The sequence below is a fragment of the Archocentrus centrarchus genome, unplaced genomic scaffold, assembly GCF_007364275.1.
Source record: "Archocentrus centrarchus isolate MPI-CPG fArcCen1 unplaced genomic scaffold, fArcCen1 scaffold_30_ctg1, whole genome shotgun sequence".
Lineage (NCBI taxonomy): Eukaryota > Metazoa > Chordata > Actinopteri > Cichliformes > Cichlidae > Archocentrus > Archocentrus centrarchus.
In genome coordinates this window covers 795,281-818,021 of record NW_022060259.1, presented here as the reverse complement: position 1 = coordinate 818,021, position 22,741 = coordinate 795,281, and the positions used below count along the sequence as shown (strand labels likewise).

Sequence of the window (22,741 nt, the reverse complement as noted above, 5' to 3'; positions counted from 1 at the left end):
ACATAACTTGAGCATGTAATATATGAAATGGAAATATATATATATATATATATATATATATATATATATATATATATATATATATATATATATATATATAGTAATGCTACTACACATGATGATATCTCAGTAATGCCAGTGAAAGGGGTTACATGAAGAAGATGTGGAATCTATGGATTCTTCGACACCCAACATCCAGACTGACGTCAAAACAACTCATACTTCAGTGTTCCAACATAAGAAAGAAGCAATTGCTATCGCAACTAGATTGACGAGGGTACATCACAAATGCTACGGCAAGGGGGAGCCATGTCGGGGGGGGGGGGGGGGGGGGTATCATCATCCCCACAGAAGCCCCAGTAATAACAAGTAGTACACTGAACACCAGAGCAGATGACCTGAAAGATAAGATCATGGCTAAGGTGGAAACCTGGACCCCTCGAAGCAAGACTATGTGAAGTACCCTCTAAAAGTCTAATAGAAGATGCGAATGCAGCACTACAGACAATCCCTACTTCGACCATCATTGAAACTATTCAGTTGATCTATACCATGACAGGATCCTTGAGATGCTTCGCTATAAGATGAACAGCCACAAGGAGCAGTACCCTCCGTGAAAAGGACGACTAAAGGTTAAGATCAAGGCAGAATGGAGGGACGTTAGCCAGCTATCAGAGTTGCAGAAAGGTGTGATGATAAAGAAAGGGGTGCCTAAGAAGTACAACAGGCTGTCCATAGAGACTGCCAAGCAAAGACTCACAGCCTTGGAGAACCACCTGAAGAGATATACCTCCTATCCCACCTCCTTATATCTTTGTGTCCTTAATTAGGAGGAGACGCCCCAGCCGTAGAGAGGGAGAGTGAGAGAGAGAGAAAGAGAGAGACCGCAGAGCGATCCCACCCACACAGCATTAATAATGCCTGGTGTTTATTGAACTTTTGAGAATAGCCAACATGACAGATGATTCCACAGGCAGCGGAGTAAAAAAGTAGAAGTAGATAGAGGGAAGTAGAGTGAGATCGTAGAAGTGAATTGTTTGGAGAAAGCCGGGGGGGTGGCAAAAACAGGAGAGCTAAAGAGGAGAGCTTTAACGCACTCTAAAAGCATGATGGAAAAGCACATTAATAACAGCAACACCTGTTTTCCCATCCTTCTCTTTGGTAGTGGGCCAGCACAGTCTGCCATTATCTGTTCCAATGGATTCCTAACAACAGAGCTGGGATGGAGTGGGGCAGGAGGAACCACCTGGTTCGGTTTACCTGTAATCTCACAAATGGTGAATGTTCGACCAAAATGACAAAATCACATCAGTTTTCAAACCTGGCCAAGAAATGTCGAAGCACTCGGTCCTACGTTCGTGTGATCAGATGTATCAGATGAGAGGGCGAGCAGGTGCTCTTTCTCTCTGGGTCGGTCACAGCACTGGCACTCTCACCAACCCCGTTACTCGGACCACCCTCTCCAGCAAACTCTGCCACCAGCCTGGAGTCTGTTAATTCAGCATCCTCTACCAATTTCCGTGACTGGGCACAAGTAAAGACATTAGCAGGAATCACAGATGGAAGACAGTTGGACACCTCATCTAGCACTGACACTGGGGTGTTTGTTATGTCATTAACCGGGTGTACCTTCCCTCCCGCTATGTCATTCCCCATGATAAAGTCCACACCCTTAATCAGAAAAGATGATCAAACAGCAACATCAAACCAACCACTGACTAAGTTAGATTTGACATACATATGGTGCAGGGGAACCTGCACATATCCCATCTCTATTCCCTGTAGCAATATGTTATTGTGACGAGAGGAAACCCCATTCATAGGCAGGACATCAGCTAAGATGAGAGACTGAGCCCACCCCCTGTGTCTCTCAGAATCGTAACAGGACATTCATCCGCCAGTTTCTACGTGTGTGACACCGTCCCTTTAAAGAGGAAGTGCTCAAAACATGAGTCTGGTGCCTTTACCTGACTAGCAGTGGGCCTCTGCGACAGAACTGTGTTAATCAACCCCACTCCCTGTGAGTTATGTACCCTTCGCTGTTTCTGTTTCAAAGACAAACATTCAGCTACTATATGTCCGGGTTTATGACAATAGAAACAACGCTTCCTGGCTTTTACACCAGGCACAAGGGAGGTAGGTGTACCACTTTCACTGCCTTGGTGAGTTTCACTGGCAGGTTCATCTTCATTAGTGAAAAGGATCTTATGGGTTAGCACAAACTCGTCCGCAAGAACCACAGCTTGTTTTAAGATAGACGCCTTCTGCACATTTAAATAAACAGATATGCGTTCCGGCACACAGTTCTTGAACTCTTCTAATAGCAGCAACTCACACAGAGAGTTCACGTGCTCTGTCTTACATGCAGCACACCAGCGGTCAAACAACAGCTCTTTTTCTCATGCAAAATCAGCGAACGTATGATCTGACAGCTTACACAGCCGCCGGAAACTCTGCCGATAGGCTTCAGGCACTAATTCATAAGTTTTCAGTACTGCATTTTTCACTTTATCATAACACAGGCTGTCCTCAATAGAAAGAGATGCATATGTTTCCTGCGTCTTTCCTGACAATCTACACTGCAAGAAAATAGCCCACACATCCCTTGGCCAATGCAAAGCATTTGCTATGTGCTCAAATGTTCCAAAATAGGACTGTACTTCACTTTTGCAAAAAGAAGGTACCAAAGAAATGTGTTTACTCATGTCAAATGCAGCGGTGGGTAGAGGCAGAGTGAGAGCGGTTGCAGGGACTTCCACCCACAGAGACGCTCTGCAACTCCCGCATCCTGAGCCAGGTGTCGGCTTCCAGCTTTTTTAACTCCCCCCTAAGCTGAAATTCGCGTTCCTCCTTTTCCTTTTCCATGTGAAGGTGAGCCATTTGCAGTTTTACAAAGGCGCTTAATCGTGCACTAGGTGACAACCCAGCAGAGTCAGGGTCCAACCAGGGCAGGGTGACCGGCTTTTTTGAGCAGGCGTGGCAGCCAAGGGTGGCGGCTCGTCCTCTCCTCCGGAAACGACTCAGCGTCTGCTGGCGCATCAAGCACCCCTTCACTATTTAGATAAACCAAAAGTGCTTCACGCCTGTCATCTTTCCTTAGCAATGGAGCAACAGGAACCTCATAATGTTTAGCAAGTGCCAGCAAATCAGCTTTCTTACAGCCCTCCATTTTCTCTAGGCTTGGAGCAGCAGCGAAATCCTCCAAGTCAGACATCATGCTGACACACACACAAAAACAATCACACCCAACTCTACAAACAATAATCACCTGAGCCCCCACCCACACAGCAATAATAATACAGCACGGAGCCGTAACAGAGACTGCAGGACTAGACTGACCAACCTGTGCACCACCTGGATTGACTAAAAGAAAGCCTATGACTTGATGCTGCACACATGGATTCTGAAATGCCTAGATCTATACAAGATCAACAGGACCCTAAGAGTCTTCATCAAGAACTCAATGGGAATGTGGAGAACAACACTAGAGGCCAACTTCAAGCCAATTGCACACGTCACCGTGAAGTGCGGGATTTACCAAGGAGATGGTCTGTCCCCACTGCTATTCTGTATTGGCCTGAATCCCCTCATCCTGATCATCAACAAGACTGGCTATGGATACTGACTATGAAATGGAGAAACCATCAATCACCTGCTGTACATGGATGACATCAAGACATCAGTTGTCAGATACCCTGCTGGGATAATAAGCTGGCCAAAGGAGGAAATAGAAGCCACTGATATCAAGACACAAAAGCTCCTTACCATGCACGGAGGGTTTCACCCCAAATCCAGCACCCTGAGACTGTACGCTAAGCGGAAGGAAGGAGGCCGAGGACTAGTGAGTGTCAGAACCACTTAACCACACCAAAGATCCATGAATACATCAGGAAGATGTCCACAAAGGATCATGGCTTAGTGAGTACCTCAGGCAGCAGAAACCCAAGAAAGAAGAGGAACCATCATGGAAGGACAGGCCTCTGCATGGCATGTACCAATGGCAGATACTGGCTGATATAGAAAAATCCTACCAATGGCTGGAAAAAGCTGGACTGACAGATAGCGCAAAGGCACTAATCATGGCAGCACAGGAACAAGTTCTGAGCACAAGATCGATAGAGCCTGGGGTCTACTACACAAGGCAAGACCCCAGGTGTAGGCTGTGCAGAGATGCCCCTGAGACAATCCAACACATAACAGCAGGGTGCAAGATGCTAGCAGGCAGGGCATACATGGAACGGCATAACCAAGTGGCCGGTACAGTATACAGGAACATCTGTGCCGAGTATGACCTGGAAGTCCTGAGGTCAAAATGGGATACGTCCAACATCAGAACTAAGATCCTGTGGGACCAGATACAGACAAACTGGTGATGGCTAACCAACCAGACATAGTAGTGGTGGACAAATAAAGGAAGAAAGCCATAGTGATAGATGTTGCAATACCAAGTGACGGTAACATCAACAAGAAGGAACATGAGAAGCTCGATAAATACCAAGGGCTCAGAGAAGAGGTAGAAAGGATGTGGAAGGTGAAGGTAACAGTGGTCCCCGTGGTAATCGGAACACTCGGGGCAGTGACCCCCAAACTGGGAGAATGGCTCCAGCAGATTCCAGGAACAACATCCGAGATCTCTGTCCAGAAGAGCACAGTCCTGGGAACAGTTAAGATACTGCGCAGGACCCTCAAGCTCCCAGGCCTGGTAGATGACCCAAGCTTGGAGGACAAAGACTGCCCGTAGGGCGAGTTGGAATTTAAAAATTTTTTTTATCTATAAATTTTGTTTATATCTAATTTTAAAAACTGGGTATATTGTAATGCTGGTCTATGTATGTGTTGTGCATGTTGTGTGGCTGGCTGTTCACAACCACAAAATTAGTTCTGATAGTAAACACGTATTTACTTTCTTTATTACAAAATGCTGGCGGAGATTAGTATAGCACTAGAAGAAGTAATTTTACAAACAAATTACAACTCAGCAGCCATCTTGCCTTGGGGCGATTATTTTGACAATTATTATGAAACATTATCAAAATTAATTTTAATTTCGCTGGTATGGAATTATATTTCAAAAGTGATGCATGAGAAAAAACATAATTACAAGTAAATAAAGAACCCTGTTTGCATAGAACCCAGCAACCATGTGCACAGCAAAGCCATCACACGTGCAGATGGGTCTTCGTACTGGGTTTGCTGTTGGCTCTGGGGGACATCCATTTGACCTCACTTGGAGGGGGATCAAAGTGGATGGGTGTGTATTTGTGTAATTTTTATTGTCTTTGTGTGTGTGTGTGTGTGTGTGTGTGTGTGTGTGTGTGTGTGTGTGTGTGTGTGTGTGTGTGTGTGTGTGTGTGTGTGTGTGTGTATTTATGTGTATGTGTCCAGTAAATATTTGTGTGTGTATACAACTGGACCTGGGTCTGCGACTTCCAGAGCCTTCACTGCCATGTAACATGGTTGTGGGGGGGGTGGATGATTTGATGCTTCCCACTGGTCATTGCTGCCCCCTCCCTGTTGCGGGTGCGCTCTGTTTTCTGGGGCATGTGGCCGAAACGATTTGCTGTGGTCGGGTGGTCTGGGTGGCTCAGGTCTGGGTGGCTCAGGCCTTGGCGACGCTGAGGGAGGGCTCTGCCGGGTGCTGTGCTGGATTCGTGGGTGCTTGGGGCCCTGAGCCCTGCGCTCAGCTTGCACTGATGGGGTCAGCTGCCCACTGCCTCTGGTTCTCTGGGGCTCTTGCCCTTTGGCCATGGGGGCTCTTCCTTCTGCTGGGGTGGACATTCAGATGTTATCGGGATGTGTGGCCTCAGTTTTTCAGTGTTCCTGGGGTGTGGCAAATGGCCCCAGTCTTCTGGGTCCTTCTCGGTCTGTCTCGGGCTTCTAGGGGGTGTTACTGCAGCTTCTCGCCCTCATCACCAAGTATGTTTCATGACAATACACACACACACACGCACACACACACACACACACACACACACACACACACACACACACACACACACACACACACACACACACACACACACTTAAACAAAACAAGACTGTGTGCTTGTTTGTTTTTCTCTTTCAGGTGCTGTTTGTTATTTTTGTGCTTTGTTGCCCTTTGTTCCTGTCTGTCAGCTCTGGTGTATAGCTGTATTGTATCAGTATCAATAAATAAATTAAAAAATACATACATAAATGAATACTCCCCCAAAAACAAACAAACAAACAAACAAGAGGAGCCAATTAAAAGATCTTGGTAAAACAAATGCATCTGGCTCAACACAGTGTGTAGACCATTATGCTGCCATTTAAATTTTAGCCATCACACATAAGAGTGTGTGTTTTCCAAGCACTGTAGCACAGGGATCCTCAAGTCCAGGCCTCGAGGGCCGGTGTCCCGCAACTTTTAGATGTGTCTCTGCTTCAACACACCTGAGTCAAATATAGAAGTCATTAGCAGGACTCTGGAGAACTTGACCGCATACTGAGAAGGTAATTCAGCCATTCAGGTGTGTTGGATCAGGGACACATCTAAAACCTGCAGGACACCGGCCCTTGAGGCCTGGACTTGAGGATCCATGCTGTAGCAGATTCACATTCTCGTGGTAAGCCTTGCTCTTTTCATCCAAGCCAAATTCTGCTCACTCTAGTCAACCTGACTTTTGACAGTTTGGAAGGTGGAACAGGTGGATGAGGGATCCTAATGTGATTACTGATTACTGTCAAAGCACTGACGCCACAGCCTCTGGGTTGGGACAGGTTCAGTTTACTGCTTTAAACCAAGTTACATTGTGGCAGCAAGATATTTGCTGTTTTAAACTGTATTTGTTTACATTTTGGAAAATTAAGTTTGTTGAATTAGCTATCAAATCTTATTGTTTACTGTGTAGCAGTGGAAATACTCACAACTGTCACCGAACTACTTTAATGCTCAAGACATCTAAAAAAAATGAAGGATTTTAAGGGAAGTTCTGAAGCCTCTATCAAATAACCTTTATGACACCCCCTCCCCCATAATGAGGATCAGGAAAAGAATCAATTATATGCATACAAAAAGCTGCTCATATGTAACTGCATATTCCATGACTGGATACACATGTAACTGCATATGGCATGACTGCATACAAGTATAAGTATAGGATTTAGAATAGGATACTTCTTTCACAGCTGTAAAAAGTTGATAATCAGCATTGGATCAGATAGTTACCGCATGTGGACTCTGTGAATTTTTGTGGAGTGTTTAATCATGCTGATTCGTAGCAGAAAAGATGCACACAATTTTCATTCCTTTTTCCCTTCATTGATACAGTGAAAAATAATTTTACTAACGACCATAGATCTAAATGCCTACCAGAAACAGCTCTTTAGCTCTAGAACTCTAGAGCAGTGGAGAAATGGAGATGTGTTCTCTGCAGTGACAAATCACCCTTCTCCATCTGGCAAGCCAATGGGCAGTCCTGGTCTGTCTGCATTGTGCCAAATGTAAATTTTGGTAGAGTGGGGATTATAGTTTGAGAATGTTTTTCAGGAGTTGGGCCCGACCCCTTGGTTCCAGTGAAAGGAACTTTTAATGCTTCGGCATACCAAGACATTTTGGATGATTTCATGCTTCCAATTTTGTGAGAACAGTTTGGGGATGGCCCTTCTCTATTCCAAGATGACTGCACACCAGTGCATAAAGCAAGGACTATGAAGACATGGATGAGCGAGTTTCTTGTGGAAGAACTTGACTGGCCTGGACAGAGTTCTGACCTCAGCCTGATAGAACACCTTTGGGATGAATTAGAGCAGAGACTGTGAGGCAGGCCTTCTCTCCAATATCGATGTCTCACCTCACAAATGTGCTTCTGGAAGAATGGACAAAAATTCCCATAAACACTCCTAAATCTTGTGGAAAGCCTTTCCAGAAGAGCTGAAGCTGATATAGCTGCAAAGGGTGGACCAACATCATATTAAACCCTATGGATTAAGAATGGGATGTTATTCAAGTTTATACATGTGTGAAGACAGACGAGCGAATACTTTTGGCAATATAGTGTATTTAAACTTATCAAACTAAAATAATAAAAAAAGATTGTACAAGAAATATTTTAGCAGTGACAATAGACAACAGATAGGTATTGATGGGCAGCATTTCCCTGTCATCTACAGGTCAGGGCACAGGGCCAGAGTGAGTTACAACAAACTTAAAAACTTTCCTTTTGACAAAGCTTTAATTAGGGCTGGATCGGGCGTCCTGAACCATCCTTAGTTGCGCTGCATAGGCCCAGGCTGTTGGGGGAGTTCCATTGATGCATTATCTCTTTTTCATTCACCTCTTTTTACTCTGTTTCATACCCCACTCTATATTTAATCATTAATTATTATTAATCTCTGGCTCTCTTCTATGGCATATCTTTTGTCCTGTCTCTCTCTCCCCTCAGTCACAGTAGATAGCTGCCCCTCCCTGAGCCTGGTTCTGCTGGAAGTTTCTTCCTGTTAAAAGGGAGTTTTTCCTTCTCACTGTCGCAAAATGCTTGCTCAAAGGGGGTCATTTTAATTGTTTGGGTTTTCTCTTTATTTATTGTAGGGTCTTTACCCACTGTTTGTTGTGATTTGGCATATATAAATAAAGTTGGATTGAACTGAAAACAATCAGTTGCTTCTAGTGTTAGATGGTACTTTCTCAGATTTGCCAGATTTTATATAGAATAACCAAATAATTAATGTTAGTATATTTTGGAAAGTATAACTGTTTTGTAAATTGATTCTATAGATAACAATAATGCTGTATCATGCTGTAAATGATAAACAATCGTTCATAATCCTTTTCCTAATACTGTATACTAAAATGTTTGCAAATGCTAACAAATCATGACTCTTTTTTTTGTTCTGCACAATTAATGACTGTTATTTAAGAATTGAGCTAAATCAACCCAGATAAACTCAAAGTTGCACCCTGTGTATATCGTTGTAACAAGAACTCTAGTATGTATTCTCACTGTACTTTTATTTTATTTCCTTTAAGTACTCTCTTTTTTGGCCGGCAACTCTATGCTCACATTGTTTACACCAGAGCTTATGGTGCTGAAGCAACATTGTAACCAGAACAACATGAACATTCTAACAGGACAAAAGGCAATTATCAGCATGAACCAGAGTTCAATAATTGATATTACTAATACTGTAGTGGCATACACTGATCATACATAACATTATTAACACTGAGTGGTGATGTGAAATCTCACTGATTATCTCTTTATCATAGAACCTATTAGTGGGTGGATATATAATGGAGCAAGGGAACATTTTGTTGATGTGTTAGGAGGAGATGAGCAAAGATGAAATGCTCACTGCACATGGGAATCCCACAGCAGCCCAAGTATATTGCAGCCTAACTAAGGGATGGTTCAGGGTCACCAAACTGGGAGCTGGTCCACAGTAGAGGGGTCTGATAGTTATGATGAATGATGAATTACATGATTCTCAAGGTCTCTTCACCTTGAGACACAATGTTTCTAATTTTAGCAACATTATGCAAATTAATGAAGGCTTTCTTACATATTTGCTTCATGTGCATGCTGAAAATGCAGAACAGAGGTCACAGCATGTCAGGGAAGTTTGAGGCATGAAGGAACATCTCTGTTTATGCCAAGCATTTAGAGAGCAACAATGCCAGTGAGCTGACTATCTTCATTCAACATTTCACATTTGATCATCAATGTGAGATCACATTGATCTGTAGCCACCCAGTAGCAATAACATCACCATCCACCAAATCCACTGCTTATGTCGCAGACCAAATGTGATGTGAACTGACTCCCAGCAAAGTCTGCTAGTCCTGTGTCCTCCTCAGTCCATGTGGGCTCAAGTCCTGTCTCCCTGAGCAGTCCTAAACCTGAGCAAGTTTTTACATAACTTTATGGAGTCCTGTGAAAAACACCCCATATACAACCCATGATTCAGTAGTTTGTAGAACCACCATTAGCAGCAATAACTTGAACTAATTGTTTTCTGGATGTCTCACATCATTGTGGATAAATGTCCAGGCCTGTGAAGTGTTTGTAAGTTAGCTATATGGAAGCCTACTTGTAACATGCTTCAGTTTTTGTTTACTTTTAAACATTTTTGATAACTGGTTGAGGGCTTTATTTGTACACAGTACTATGTGCAATGACCATATGGAACATGAGTTTTTGATTAAATTAAGGCATGTCCCTAAACTGTAATTTTCTGGTCCTTGATATGATTCTTATTCCCCAGTGGACCCTTACTAAAATTGAATTTAACACTTTTGCTCTAAAGGACACAGGATTTAAATCACCTCCTGGTGGACAGTGCAGACAGTTACTGTTATTTTGCAGTGCTTTTGATACTTTCACTCTTAACTAGATGTACAGTAGAATGTTGTTTCATCCAGCAAGATAATAGATTAAAAAAAATATCATATGCTGATAACAGAATTAACATTTGCATCTTAAATTAGACTTTAACTTGATACATATTTTGCACAAATTGCAATACAGCACGCAAATCTGAAAACAGAATATATACAGTACAGAGATTTGACCCATATTAATTGTGTCATGGTCTTGGAGGCTGCCTAAATCCTGTCATCATGTAAACACGCCCCTCCCTGTCTCTGCAGCTGGAGTAATGACTGGAGCAACAGTGTTCTGTCTGACACTGAGTCTGTCTCTGTGATGTCATTGGCGAGAATAGCCAACGTGCCACACAGGGTGTCCGGGGTCGTCTGAATGCCACCGTGGCACCAGTGACTTAAGTGCTCTTTCAAAGAAGTGCCGAGACACACCAATCTCCAACAGAGACTTGCCATAAAGTACAAGGTAATTGATTAATTTTAAAACCTGAACCATGAAGTACACGAAGTCGGTCTTTTCAGAAGACATCTAGCAATAATTTTGAATTAGCCAAAAACAGACAATTGCTAAAAAGATTATGTATACTAAATAGTTCACACTTAATGTATAATGTCACTATTTTGTGGTATATGGTGTGCATGAAAACCCTGCACCATTGTGTCCCAAATACAATAAGGAATGGAAGAATAAATAAAAATACAGTAGGCAAAGTGTTGATAGAAAGTGTATTTAGCCAACTGAAATCAAATGAAAGCCCTTCAGAAAAAGAAATCAACATGGACTAGAATGTGATCGTCATAAATGACGCTGTTTTTATTCAGACAAATTTTCACCTCCTTATAACCAGTGGTTCCATTCAATTTAGTTAAATTAAATTCAGTTCAGTTCAATTCAATTCAGTTTATATAGCGCCAAATTACAGCAACAGTCACCTCAAGGTGCTTTATATTATTAGATAAAGGCCCTACAATAATACAGAGGAAAGCGTCAATAATCAATGACCCCCTATGAGCAGCACTTGGCAACAGTGGGAAGAAAAAACTCCCTTTGAACAGGAAGAAACAGACACTGTGGAAATGAGCCAGAGATTAATAATAACTAATAATTAATGATTAGTGGTGTATAAAGAGAGTGAAAAGAGATGAATGAAGAAGAAACAGTGCATTATGGGAACCCCCCAGCAACCTAGGCCTGTTACAGCATAACTAAGGGAGGGTTCAGGAACACCCGATCCAGCCCTAACTATAGGCTTTATCAAAAAAGTTTAAAGCCTAATCTTAAAAATAGAGGGGTGTCTGTCACCCAAATCCCAAAGTAGGAGCTGCTTCCACTGAAGAGGGGCTTGAAAGCTGAGGACTCTGCCTCCCATTCTACTCATTCTACTCTTATTCTACCTTATGAACCAGAAGCAAGCCAACAGTCTGAGAGGGAAGTGCTCGATTGGGGTGATATGGTACTATAAGGCCTTTAAGATACGATGGGGCCTGCTTTTTCAGGGAGCTATTAGGACAATCTGATAATAATGAATAACAGTACTCCAACCTAGAAGTAATATTGCATGAACTATTTTTTCTGAATCACTCTGAGGCTGTCCTACATATTGTTTAAGATGTACTCTGAAGGGCGTATCCTGGTAAGACACCATGTTACTTAGATTTGTAGGGCTAACTACAATAACATCAGTTTTATCTAAATTTAGAAGCAGGACATTAGAGGTCATCCAAGCATTTATGTCTTTAAGAGATTCCTGCAGTTTAACTAATTGGTGTGTGTCATCTGGCTTCATGGATAGATAAAGCTGGGTATTATCTGCATAGTAAAGAAATGTCTGCTATGCTTTCTGATAATACTGCCTCAGGGAAGCATGTATAATATAAATAGAATTGGTCCTAGCACAGAACCCTGTGGAACTCTATGATTAGGTTTAGTGAGGGAAGAAGACTGCATGAACAAATTGGAGTCTATTAGAAACACTCCCCTCCAAAAATATTGAGACAGTGAGGCCAATCCCTTTATTTTGCTGTAGACTCAAAACATTTGGGTTTGACATAAAAAAAATCAATATAATGCAGAGTCATATGCAGTGAGGATGTAAAACTACTGACAAGGTAATTGACCTCTGTGGGAGTAGAGTTTAGGTAGCTGCTCTGCATTGTGTGGAGAAAACTTAGAGCACTTTCAGAAAGACAACTACTGTAATGAAATGTAGTCCTCACTGCTTTGTAATCCATTATGTAAATTTAAATGTTATTAAAAATAAAGAAGGTTTTTAGGGAATACTGTTACGTCTTCAGTTTCTATGTGTCAGAACAAGATCCAGAATGTGATTAAAATGGTGGGTGGGCTCATTTGCCTTTTGAGGGCAGCCAGTCTATTAATAGTCTAATAATAGATTAAATGCAGTGTTGCGGCGGTCATTTTCAGCATCTACATGGATGTTAAAATCACCCACAATAATTATGTTATCTGTACTGAGTACTAAGTCAAATAGAAAGTCTGAGAAAGAGTCGGGTGGATTATAGGTAACAGCAAATAAAACAGTTTTTTGAGTTTTCCAGCTAGGAAGGACAAGGCTAAGGGTCAGGCTTTCAAATCAATTAAAACTGTTTGGGTCTTTGGTTGATAAATAAGCTGGAGGGGAGGATTGGTGCTATTCCTCCTCGCCTGGATTCTGACAGTTAGTATGACTCAGCAGTGTTGATTCATTTAAAACTAACATATTTATCCCACTGTAACCAGGTTTCTGTAAGGCAGAAAAAAACAATATGTTGATCAATTATTAAATCATTTACTAACAGGGACTTAGGTGATGGAGACCTAATGTTTAATAGTCCACATTTAACTGTTATTTTTTGGTGTGGTTTAGGATGCTACACTATATTACCAAAAGTATGCCTTTACACGCATATGAAATTGAGTGACTTCCCATTCTTAATCCATAGGGTTTAATATGATGTTGCCCCACACTTGGCAGCTATAACAGCTTCAGTTCTTCTGGGAAAACTTTCTACAAGGTTTATAAGTATATAAACCTTATAAATATATAAATATATAAACCTCAACGTGTTGTAAAAATAGACTGGACAGGCTGGACAGGCTGTAGACAGGCATCAACCCAGCCACAGGACCAGTATTTGCTTCTTTGTGCAAGGAGAAATAGAACAAATACTGCCAGTCCCACAAAATGACCTCCAGTGAGCTACTTGTGACAGTTTGGTCAGAAACAGATCCCATGAGGGTGACATAAGGTCCCATTATGCTTTGGTGCTCGTGGCCCAGCACCATACAGATCAATTGGCAGTCCCCAGAGAATACCAGAACTGACTGTTTTTACACTGGATTCCTGTTCTCTTCACACAATTTTGTTATCAGGTCAAGACTGACCACCAGCCGCCTGTTGGAAATGTTCTTCTCTTCTTTTTAGCACACCTGGGGAGGTTAACAGATGATCTGAAAAAGAACAAAGCAAATAGGCTACAAATACCCACAAGGGAAGGTGGACATAACTAGGACATAACTAGCTGAAATTAATCAAGGCCATGATACTAAGGAAACAAAGCTAGATCCAAACACAGGAGACAAAATAAAAGAAAAAGTGAGAAACAGTAACTGAAACAGGGACACGCAGAGACAAGAACTTTACAGAATAAATACCTGAAGAACATCACAAAGGAAGAACTTCAACTCTATAACAAGGACTACGTTAACTTTGTACTTTTCATATGGCTCCATGAAGGGTGCTTGCAAAGTCTCACATTTTGACACAGAAGTTTTGACTGGTTAAACAAGACATTTGAAAGCACTATAATTTCTGAATTCAGGCATGCAGCCTGCCATGCCTACTGGTAATGTGTTTAATTTTTTGTGTAGGCCTTCATGATGTATAGATAAACATCGAGTTTTCACACAAATTATAATTTTTGAACATCCTTAACATGCTTATGGTTCAAACTGACCTTTTCAAATTACCCTTTGAAACTAAAAAGTTGTATAATGACTCTGTTGAGGGAAAGAAAAAGAATTCTATGTGTGTGCAGGGGACAACTTAAAAAATGTTAGTGGTAAAACCACTAACACCACCTCAGTCATTTGCATTTCTAGCAAGCCCACTCTCCCCTCAAAAGTTTGAGAGGGAAGAGCTGGTTTAACAGCTACTAGTTGGCTGATGTTTCTGTTAACTATGTGCAATATGACTGGTCAATTAGATTTAGTGCTATGCTGAAATCAGTGTGTTACTGTATATTAGGAAGCTAATGCTGCTGAGCTTGAGTTTGGTATACTTGCGTTGCTGATGCAATGTACCATTGTGCCTGCCGTTGATTGTGAAGGGTCCTTTTTCCTTCCTTGCAATTGTTGTTTTTACATCAGCAGTTTTAGAATGCTCCCATGCCCATGATACTTATCTGAAAGTAAACATTTACAGTGGTTGGTCTTGTAGGTGCCTGTTGTCTTTGATAAAAAGTCTTCATTTTCTTCTCCAAAATGACAGATTTCACACTCCTTGGAAATGCCCCAGAATCTGCAACGGCCTCTCCGTGTAAAGTCATTTTCCTTCCCACATCTTTTTGGATTTGAAAGTTAACCTGCTTCAGCCCTTGTTTCTATTCACAACTAAGGTACCAAATGATTGGTTGCAGAATGGTTCCTGATTTAACTCGTTCAGTCCTACTGATATTATGTTGCAAAAACCTAGTTACAAAAACATTTTGATATTTTTAATGTTGCATTACTTTATTTGAAAAGCAGTTATCTGTAAAATTATATTACCGTAAATGATACGCATTATATTTTTAATGATACATTGCATGTATTGTATTTTTAATGATGTGTAGCTTTTATTGTTCAAACTCATTAAATCCATACCTTACGGATAAATTTGTGTTTCTATCATTATTACATTTCTGTAATTTTACCAATTTTGGTCAATAATTTTAAAAGATACAGAACTACTATGAAATATGCCTTCTGTGAAATTACAGTACTGTAGCTGTCAATGAAAATAATTGTATTTTGATAGTTTACAAATACTTGTAGATGTTATATACTTTTACATATATATTTACAAAATTAAACTAGAATTTAACAGTTTTATCGATTAAATTAATATATCTATTAATAATAATAAATTAACATTGCATATTTATGAACTTATGTTAAATTTGTGACTGTATTTTTAGTTTTTTTATGTGGGGGAAAAAAACTTTCACAGGTTTTTCATGTTATTGTTACATTAGACCTGTGCACTCACCATACATTTTTGTGATTTTTATTTATATATCATATATTTACAAATAAAAGAGAAATTCTGTAAAATGTTATCAGAATTTTAGAATTTAAAAGTGTGTGTGATAGATGTGTTTTCGTTCCTTCAAATTCAAAATTAATGTGTCTCTTAGTGAATATCTACTATGTAGATTCTGTCTTTGGTTGCTACTTACACTGCAAACACAGATAGATTCAGAGACCCAGCATAATCTACTGATTCCAATGCTGCCACTCACTTCTCCTGCTGGCTGCCTTTGACTGACCAGAAAATAGCCCAACAATCTGGGAGAATGAATTGCTCCTGGATTCCCTGGTTGCAGAAGCATCTTGCAGTTCTGTTAACACAACACTTCCATGGCTTGGTCTTTCAGCAAAAACAGACCCAGATCCCTATAGTCACATCTGTCTTCAAGGAGGACCCATGGCCCAGGCCTGGAGCCAAGTCCAAATTCATGGACCTTTTCCATGCCCACTTTTTCCCCTGGAGTGTCATGAGGAAGAAGATCCTCTTGCACTTCCACCATGAAGATCCACTGAAATGGCTAGGAGCACAATGTGCTAAGAACAGCAGTACCTGTTCATCGTTGGCCCAGAGCCCACAAACTCTGCTCTGGAGTCAACTGTATCTGGAACTGGCCGAGGTCCTGAAATTGGTGTTGCATCTAGCAGATATGGGTTCCAGTGAACTTCCTCGGTAGCTAAAGCTATATGTAGGAGCAAATGTCAGAAACCAGTCTCAATAAATGAGTATGGAAAGTATGGAAACTTGTTTTTGCCACAAAAAAAAAATATATATATCGCCATCCGTAACTGTACTAATATGTAACTCGAAATTTCAAATTATTAACTAGAAATTTCGGGTTACAGATGGCATTTTTTTTTTTTTTGTCGCGGAAACAAGCTTTCATACTAAAGAGACTTGTGAGGCAGATTTTGAGTCCAGTCCCATCCCCACCTGTGGCTGTGGTGTTTGGTATTTCAGCAGTCATTGCAGTCCATCACAATTTATTCTCACCACCCTTCATGTGGAGAAAAGACCCTCTACAAACTTTATAAATTTCTCTATTGGGAGCTTTTCCTTTCATTAAAAGGGATCAAGTACTTCTCTTTCTCTGAATTCCTCATGCTCTATGAATGCTAATAGGTCACTATGGAGATTTATTCAGCCATTCATTGCATCCTCAAATTGCTCGTTCTGTTGTTTGCCTTGTGTCTCCTTAATCCTAATCATTTGTAATATCATACCATGCTATTCCAGACCTTATAGGGGAGCAAATATTTACAACTTATGCTGCATCAATTGTCCATCTGCATCTACTCTGAGTGATCTGAGTTGCACACAGAAAACAAATTGGCCTACTCAGTGCAAGCTCTATCTGCAACAAATCTGTTTTAACCAGTTCTATTTACATTATATGCTTCTGGCATATTCTATTCTTAGAAAGCAAAGCATGTATTTTCATTGCTAGGCTTTATCTATCCATGAAACCAGATGACACAGACCAATTATTTAAACTGCAGGAATGTCTTAAATACATAAAGACCATGATTACTTTTAATTTCCTGCTTCTCAATTCAGATAAAAGCTTCAGCTTTCAGGCCCCTCTTCTGTGGAACCAGCTCTCACTTTGGATTCAGGAGACAGAAACCCTCTCTACTTTTAAGATTAGGCTTAAAACTTTACTTTTTAAAATCATTTTTATAGTTAGGGCAGGATCAGGTGACCCTAAACTCTCCCTTAGTTACACTACAATAGCCCTAAGCTGCTGGGGGGTTTCCCATGAATCGCTGAGTATTTCTTCTTCACTCACCTCCTTTCTGTGTTTTTACACCACACTGCTTGTAATCATTAGTTATTATTATTATTTAATTCTGGCTCTCTTCCATAGTGTGTCTTTTGTCCTGTCTCCTTCCCCTTACCCCCAAACAATCACGGCAGATGGCTGCCCCACCAACAGCCTAGCTCTGTTGGAGGATTCTTGGTGTTAAAAGGGAGTTTTTCCTTCCCACTGTCACCAAGTGTTTGCTCATAGGGGGTTGTCTGATTGTTTGGGTTTTTGCTGTATTATTGTAGGGTCTTTATCTTACAATATAAAGTGCCTCGAGACGATTGTTTTTGTGATTTGGTGCTATCTAGTGTAAAAAAAATTGAATTGATTTGAATTACTTTCAGGCATGTCCCTCTTTAATTTCAAGTTCACTTAAATCACCTTTCACTCCATATGAAGTTTGGTGTAACTGATGTTTCGTGTGAACTTCAGCAGGTCACCTTGACCATAGCCTGCTGAGTTCCTGATATGAATGGCATATATATATATATATATATATATATACTGATGTTAACCTGCAATACTGCTGACTTAGTTGAACCAGCTTTGTTCACATGTGTTTTTTTAGGTTTGTACCTGTGATGACAACCTTGACCCAGCTGTCTCCAGAGTCACAGAACTCTCCAACAACTCCAGGCTCTCCTCCATCAGAGATGTCAGCCCCCCTATCCAGCCTGGCTATCTCTGTCCCCTCTGTGACTTTAAGCCCCTCTGGTGAAGAGGAGCGTCCTTTGCTGCGTCAGCTGCACAAGTCTTCAAGCCAGGATGTACAAAAGAGAACCTCTTCCCACTACAATCATGGCCATGTGGTAGATAGTTTACCATCTAGTCCACTGTTCACTATGGAAAATGTTGACTACCAAGCCATACATGACACCAGAGCTGCCAGCTATATGTTTTCAACACCTGAGAAATCAATTAACACAAACAACAATGTTAGTGACTGCAGTATCAAAAGTGTCACTGGCAATTTGCTAGATTATATGAGGTCAAATGGTGACAAACTAATAAGTGATACAGAGAAGCTTCAGGAGGAACACACACTCTTCCTTTCTGCAGATAGCAGTACAGCCCTTTTACTCAGAGCTGTAGATAGCAGCAGGACTAACCCAGCACCACCAAATGATGACCTGCCAGTGAAGTCATCTAGCCTCATCAATCAACAAGATTCAGTTGCTGCATAAAGTAAAAAAAAAATCACATGGGGGAAAAAATATACAGTCATTATTAAACCTTTTTTATTATTAAACCTTTATTTTCTATAAATTACCATAATTTATTTGCTGTGTAAAGACTTTTAAAGATAAATGAAGAATGAAACTTTTATTTTAGAGATGTAGTAAATAAAGTTTTATAAAAAAAAAAAAAAAATTACAAATGTGGTCATGTCTTGTAGGTAAAGTGCCATACGCTAGTATGTAACAGCAGTTCATAGTATATTTCAGTGCAGAAAAATATCAAAAATATCAATGGTGCCTTTCTGTTTAGTATGCTTAAGGGGCTGTAATATTGCATACTGGGCCATGTATCACCATCTTATTCTTCCGGTTAATAATCTGAAGTTACGTGCTGGCTGCCTTTAGCATCTTGCAGTTTAAGGCACCCACTGACATGTGTGAAATCAAATGTTATGGGTTCAAGGTGCATGCTACGTCCTTAAATGCTGTGATGAAAGAATGAGCAGTTTGTGGTTTCCTCTATGGACATTTGACTTGACTTGATGGTTTTCTTATCTGATGTCCTACTTTTATTACAGTCTTAACAGATACATTATTAATCAGCTTATTATCTGGATTTCATGACAGGTGCAGAAAATGTTACAGATCATAATAATTTCATTAATTGCTGGACTACACTGTGGATGACCTGCCAGACATCCTGCCAGAGAATGAATATTGTAGCTGTTAGATAAATATGCAATCATTAAAGTCTGCCTCTCCTAGATGCATAACATATACCCAAAGAGTTTTTTTGTTTTTGTTTGATTCTATATTGAGGTAAATTTTTCAAGTTTACAATGTTAAAGAAGTACTGGACTGTGTAGTATGGCACTCCTATAACATTTACAAAATGGTCATACTTAAAGAGTAGAGGTCTAATGTCCTAAGGTCCCTAGTATGGGTCAAGCTGCATACTGGATCTCACATTTCTCATAATCCTTGAAAGTATCTTTTTAAAAGTTGTATTTATTCCAATGCTGACAGATAGCCTGACTAAGTATAAACTGACTCAGTCAAGGTGGTGCACCCAAAGTCTACTAGCGTGAAGACCAGCAATTCTTTAAAATGGTATCTTTAAATCAAGAATATCTATAAAGTTTATACTAAGTGAACTACAAGATCTATGGCTCATGTTGTGTGAGTCCAACCATGTGTTCCAGAGTAATGCATTTTGGGGTTTAGACAACTGCAAAATGTATACATGGAGGTCATCTGCTTTAATTTAAACCATATCTCTGAAAAGCTTGAAACTTATTTTTCCCCAAATGCAACTTGTTACAACTTCCAAAGACTTTATATGCTTATGGTTTCAGCTAGTATAGTTTGTGCAGTCTTAACGCTATTAAAAGAAATATTATTACCATACTCAATAAAAATCTGCCAAAGACTTCTAGATCTTAGATAAAAATTGAAAAGTAACTCGAAATGACTATTGGGCTCTGTAATCAGCAATGCTTCCATAAAATGTATGTATGTAGATTCAGGAGTCAGTTTAGTGTATAAATAGATATCATGACATAGTTGTGCTGCCCACTGGTCTTTAAATGTGGCAAGTTTCTGTATTTTATATCTAGAAATTATTTATTTGATATTTTGACATTAATTAATTAATTATTATAATACAGATATGTGAATAATTAAAGGAAAAAGAACAACGTGATGTATTGTAAGGTGTTGGGCTACCACATGCTGCCTGAACAGCAGCAGTGTGCCTTGTTGTTGATTTTATTTTGAGATTCTGGGACTCTACTGGATTGAGGGAATGCAATTCTTCCAAAACAAATTCCCTAATTTGAAATTTTGATAACACAGTTGGCAAGCTCTGTCAGCCTAAAATGGCCCACACGTGTTCCTTCAGTTTGAGAGTAGCTTACTGCAAAGGCCATAGTGTATGATTTGCATAGTCTTTATGCGGGCACTGTCATTCTGGAAAAGACCATTACCATGAGGAACGCAGACCCAATTCATGTCAGCAAAATAACCCCTGAGCATATCGGATCCCTTAACTGTAGGAGTCAAGAGTTCAGGTTTTTCCTTAAATTTTTCACCTGTCTGTAAATACATATATATTCAACAGAGTTGATTTGAAAGATGCAAGACATGCAGTCGTTTTATCTACACAGTTATTAGTACAAAAGAGAAAGTAATTACTTGCACATTCTGTCACTTGTGTGCTTAGCATAACACAAAGAACATTGCTTTGAGATAGGACTGTCTTCAAATTATGTAAATACACCATAAAAATCTTCTGCACTGTTGTTTCTCATTGAAGTTCTGTGTTTTGTGTCTCAGTGTCATTTTGAGTTGAAAAAAACTATTTTGGTTCTTCTGTCTCACCACAGATCAATACAAAGAAAGTCTTGTCCAGCTGTAATAATAAAAAATAAAATATACATTTCACATTTGAACATACATGTGAACATGATTTATATGAAAAATGCTATGGTTTTTAACAATTTGGTATTTCAATAAGGACAGCTCATTTGGAAGATGATTTATTGAGATACAGAATCTGATTAATAAGCTGTTTGGCGATTAGACTTCGATGAACCATCATGGCAGAACAGCAATAAGAATTAGGACAGGACCCTCAGAGGCTAGACGCTGATGGTGGAGGAGATGAAGATGGAGGGCTGTATGGGGCTCTGAGTGACCAGGGTGAGGGGAAGATGGAGGGTAGGTGGGTTGCATGAATGACAGTCTGAAAGGCAGAATGACAACAGCACTGAGATTTAAAGCACACGAAACAGGCTGGGCAGGCAAGAAAATGACTGGACTAGAGTAATGATGTCAGCATTGCCAGAGTCTGAGTTTGACAGTGTGACAGGAAAGTGGTAGGAAAGAGGAAGTGAATTAAAGAATCAACTAGCAGCTGATACCCCAGGGAAGCAGGCAGGTCAGCGATTAATTACAGATCATCCTTATTGAACTTATGTATAATCAAATATCAATAGCTATAGTGTTTACATTACACAACTTGGAAATAAGTCCTGGCTGTACATTACACTGAAAATAAATATTAACACAAATTTGCACTCCCTTTACATACATCTTACTCTATATGCTGATCATAATGCCCTTTTGTTTTCATGCTGTATTTTACCTATGTCTTTGATACTCCTTAAATATGTTTAATTTTTTTTCATGTAATATGTTAGTTCACAAATAAAAGTAATTTTTGAGGACAAAATAGTGATTTGTGTGCATTACTTATTGAGTGCATAAGGTAAAGCTGCAGACTTAAATTACTTTTCTTAGGCTTTTTTAGTAAAACTAAAAACACACACAGGGTGACCAAACAACTTCAATCAAATATTACTTAATATAGTAGATTCATACCGGATTGTATTAGTTTGCTGTTATGTATCATTAAAGGTGTCACTCATTTATTATTATAATTTAATATACTGTAGTATGTTGGTTTTTCATTTCCATTCCTCCTCCTTCTTTATCCCTTCTCCTTTCCCTTCGGTAATCTGCCCCCCCCAAGCCTGTCAGCTCCGGCATTCCAAAATGAATAGCAATGTGAATAATAAAATAAATAAATGAATTAATAAAAGAACCAACAAGAGGAGCCTAAAATATGTAGATCTCCTCTTGGCAAAGTAAATGTGTTTGGCACAAAAGAGCATTCACATATGTGTGTGTGTGTGTGTGTGTGTGTGTGTGTGTGTGTGTGTGTGTGTGTGTGTGTGTGTGTGTGTGTGTGTGTGTGTGTGTGTGTGTGTGTGTGCGTGTAACATCTGTGCTGAGTATGGCCTGGATGTCTTGAGGTTAAAATGGGATATATCCCAATAGGTTGTGAATGACCAAACTAAGATCCTGTCGGAGTTCCAGATACGGATGGACAAACTGACTAAACAGCCGGAAGAAGAAGTGGCACTATGAGCCAATCCGCATGGAATCTAGTAGCAGAAATCCTATGGAATGAGGAACTACATTACCACTCTTTCAAATGCATGTACTGACCAACCTAAATGTGATACTGGTCCGTATCGTTTTACTGAAAAAATGTATTCACTGTTTCATTGTGGAGGACCAAATGCATTGAACCTCTCAGGTCAGACAAATCCTGCATATCAAG

General features: G+C 40.1%; 1 protein-coding gene across 2 annotated transcripts in view; it reads left to right on the top strand.

Annotated features, from left to right (window-relative positions):
* The window catches only part of nrg1 (neuregulin 1), a 54,541-nt gene extending 32,755 nt beyond the window's left edge, over window positions 1–21,786 (top strand). The window contains exon 8 of one of the 2 annotated variants that reach the window (XM_030724004.1): window positions 18,006–21,786. In XM_030724004.1, coding sequence (XP_030579864.1) covers window positions 18,006–18,621 — 616 coding nt within the window. In that variant the 3' untranslated portion in view covers window positions 18,622–21,786. The remainder of the gene's footprint in view (window positions 1–18,005) is intronic. The other variant, XM_030724005.1, reaches the window with a different exon arrangement.
* Window positions 21,787–22,741: the final 955 nt, after the last annotated feature.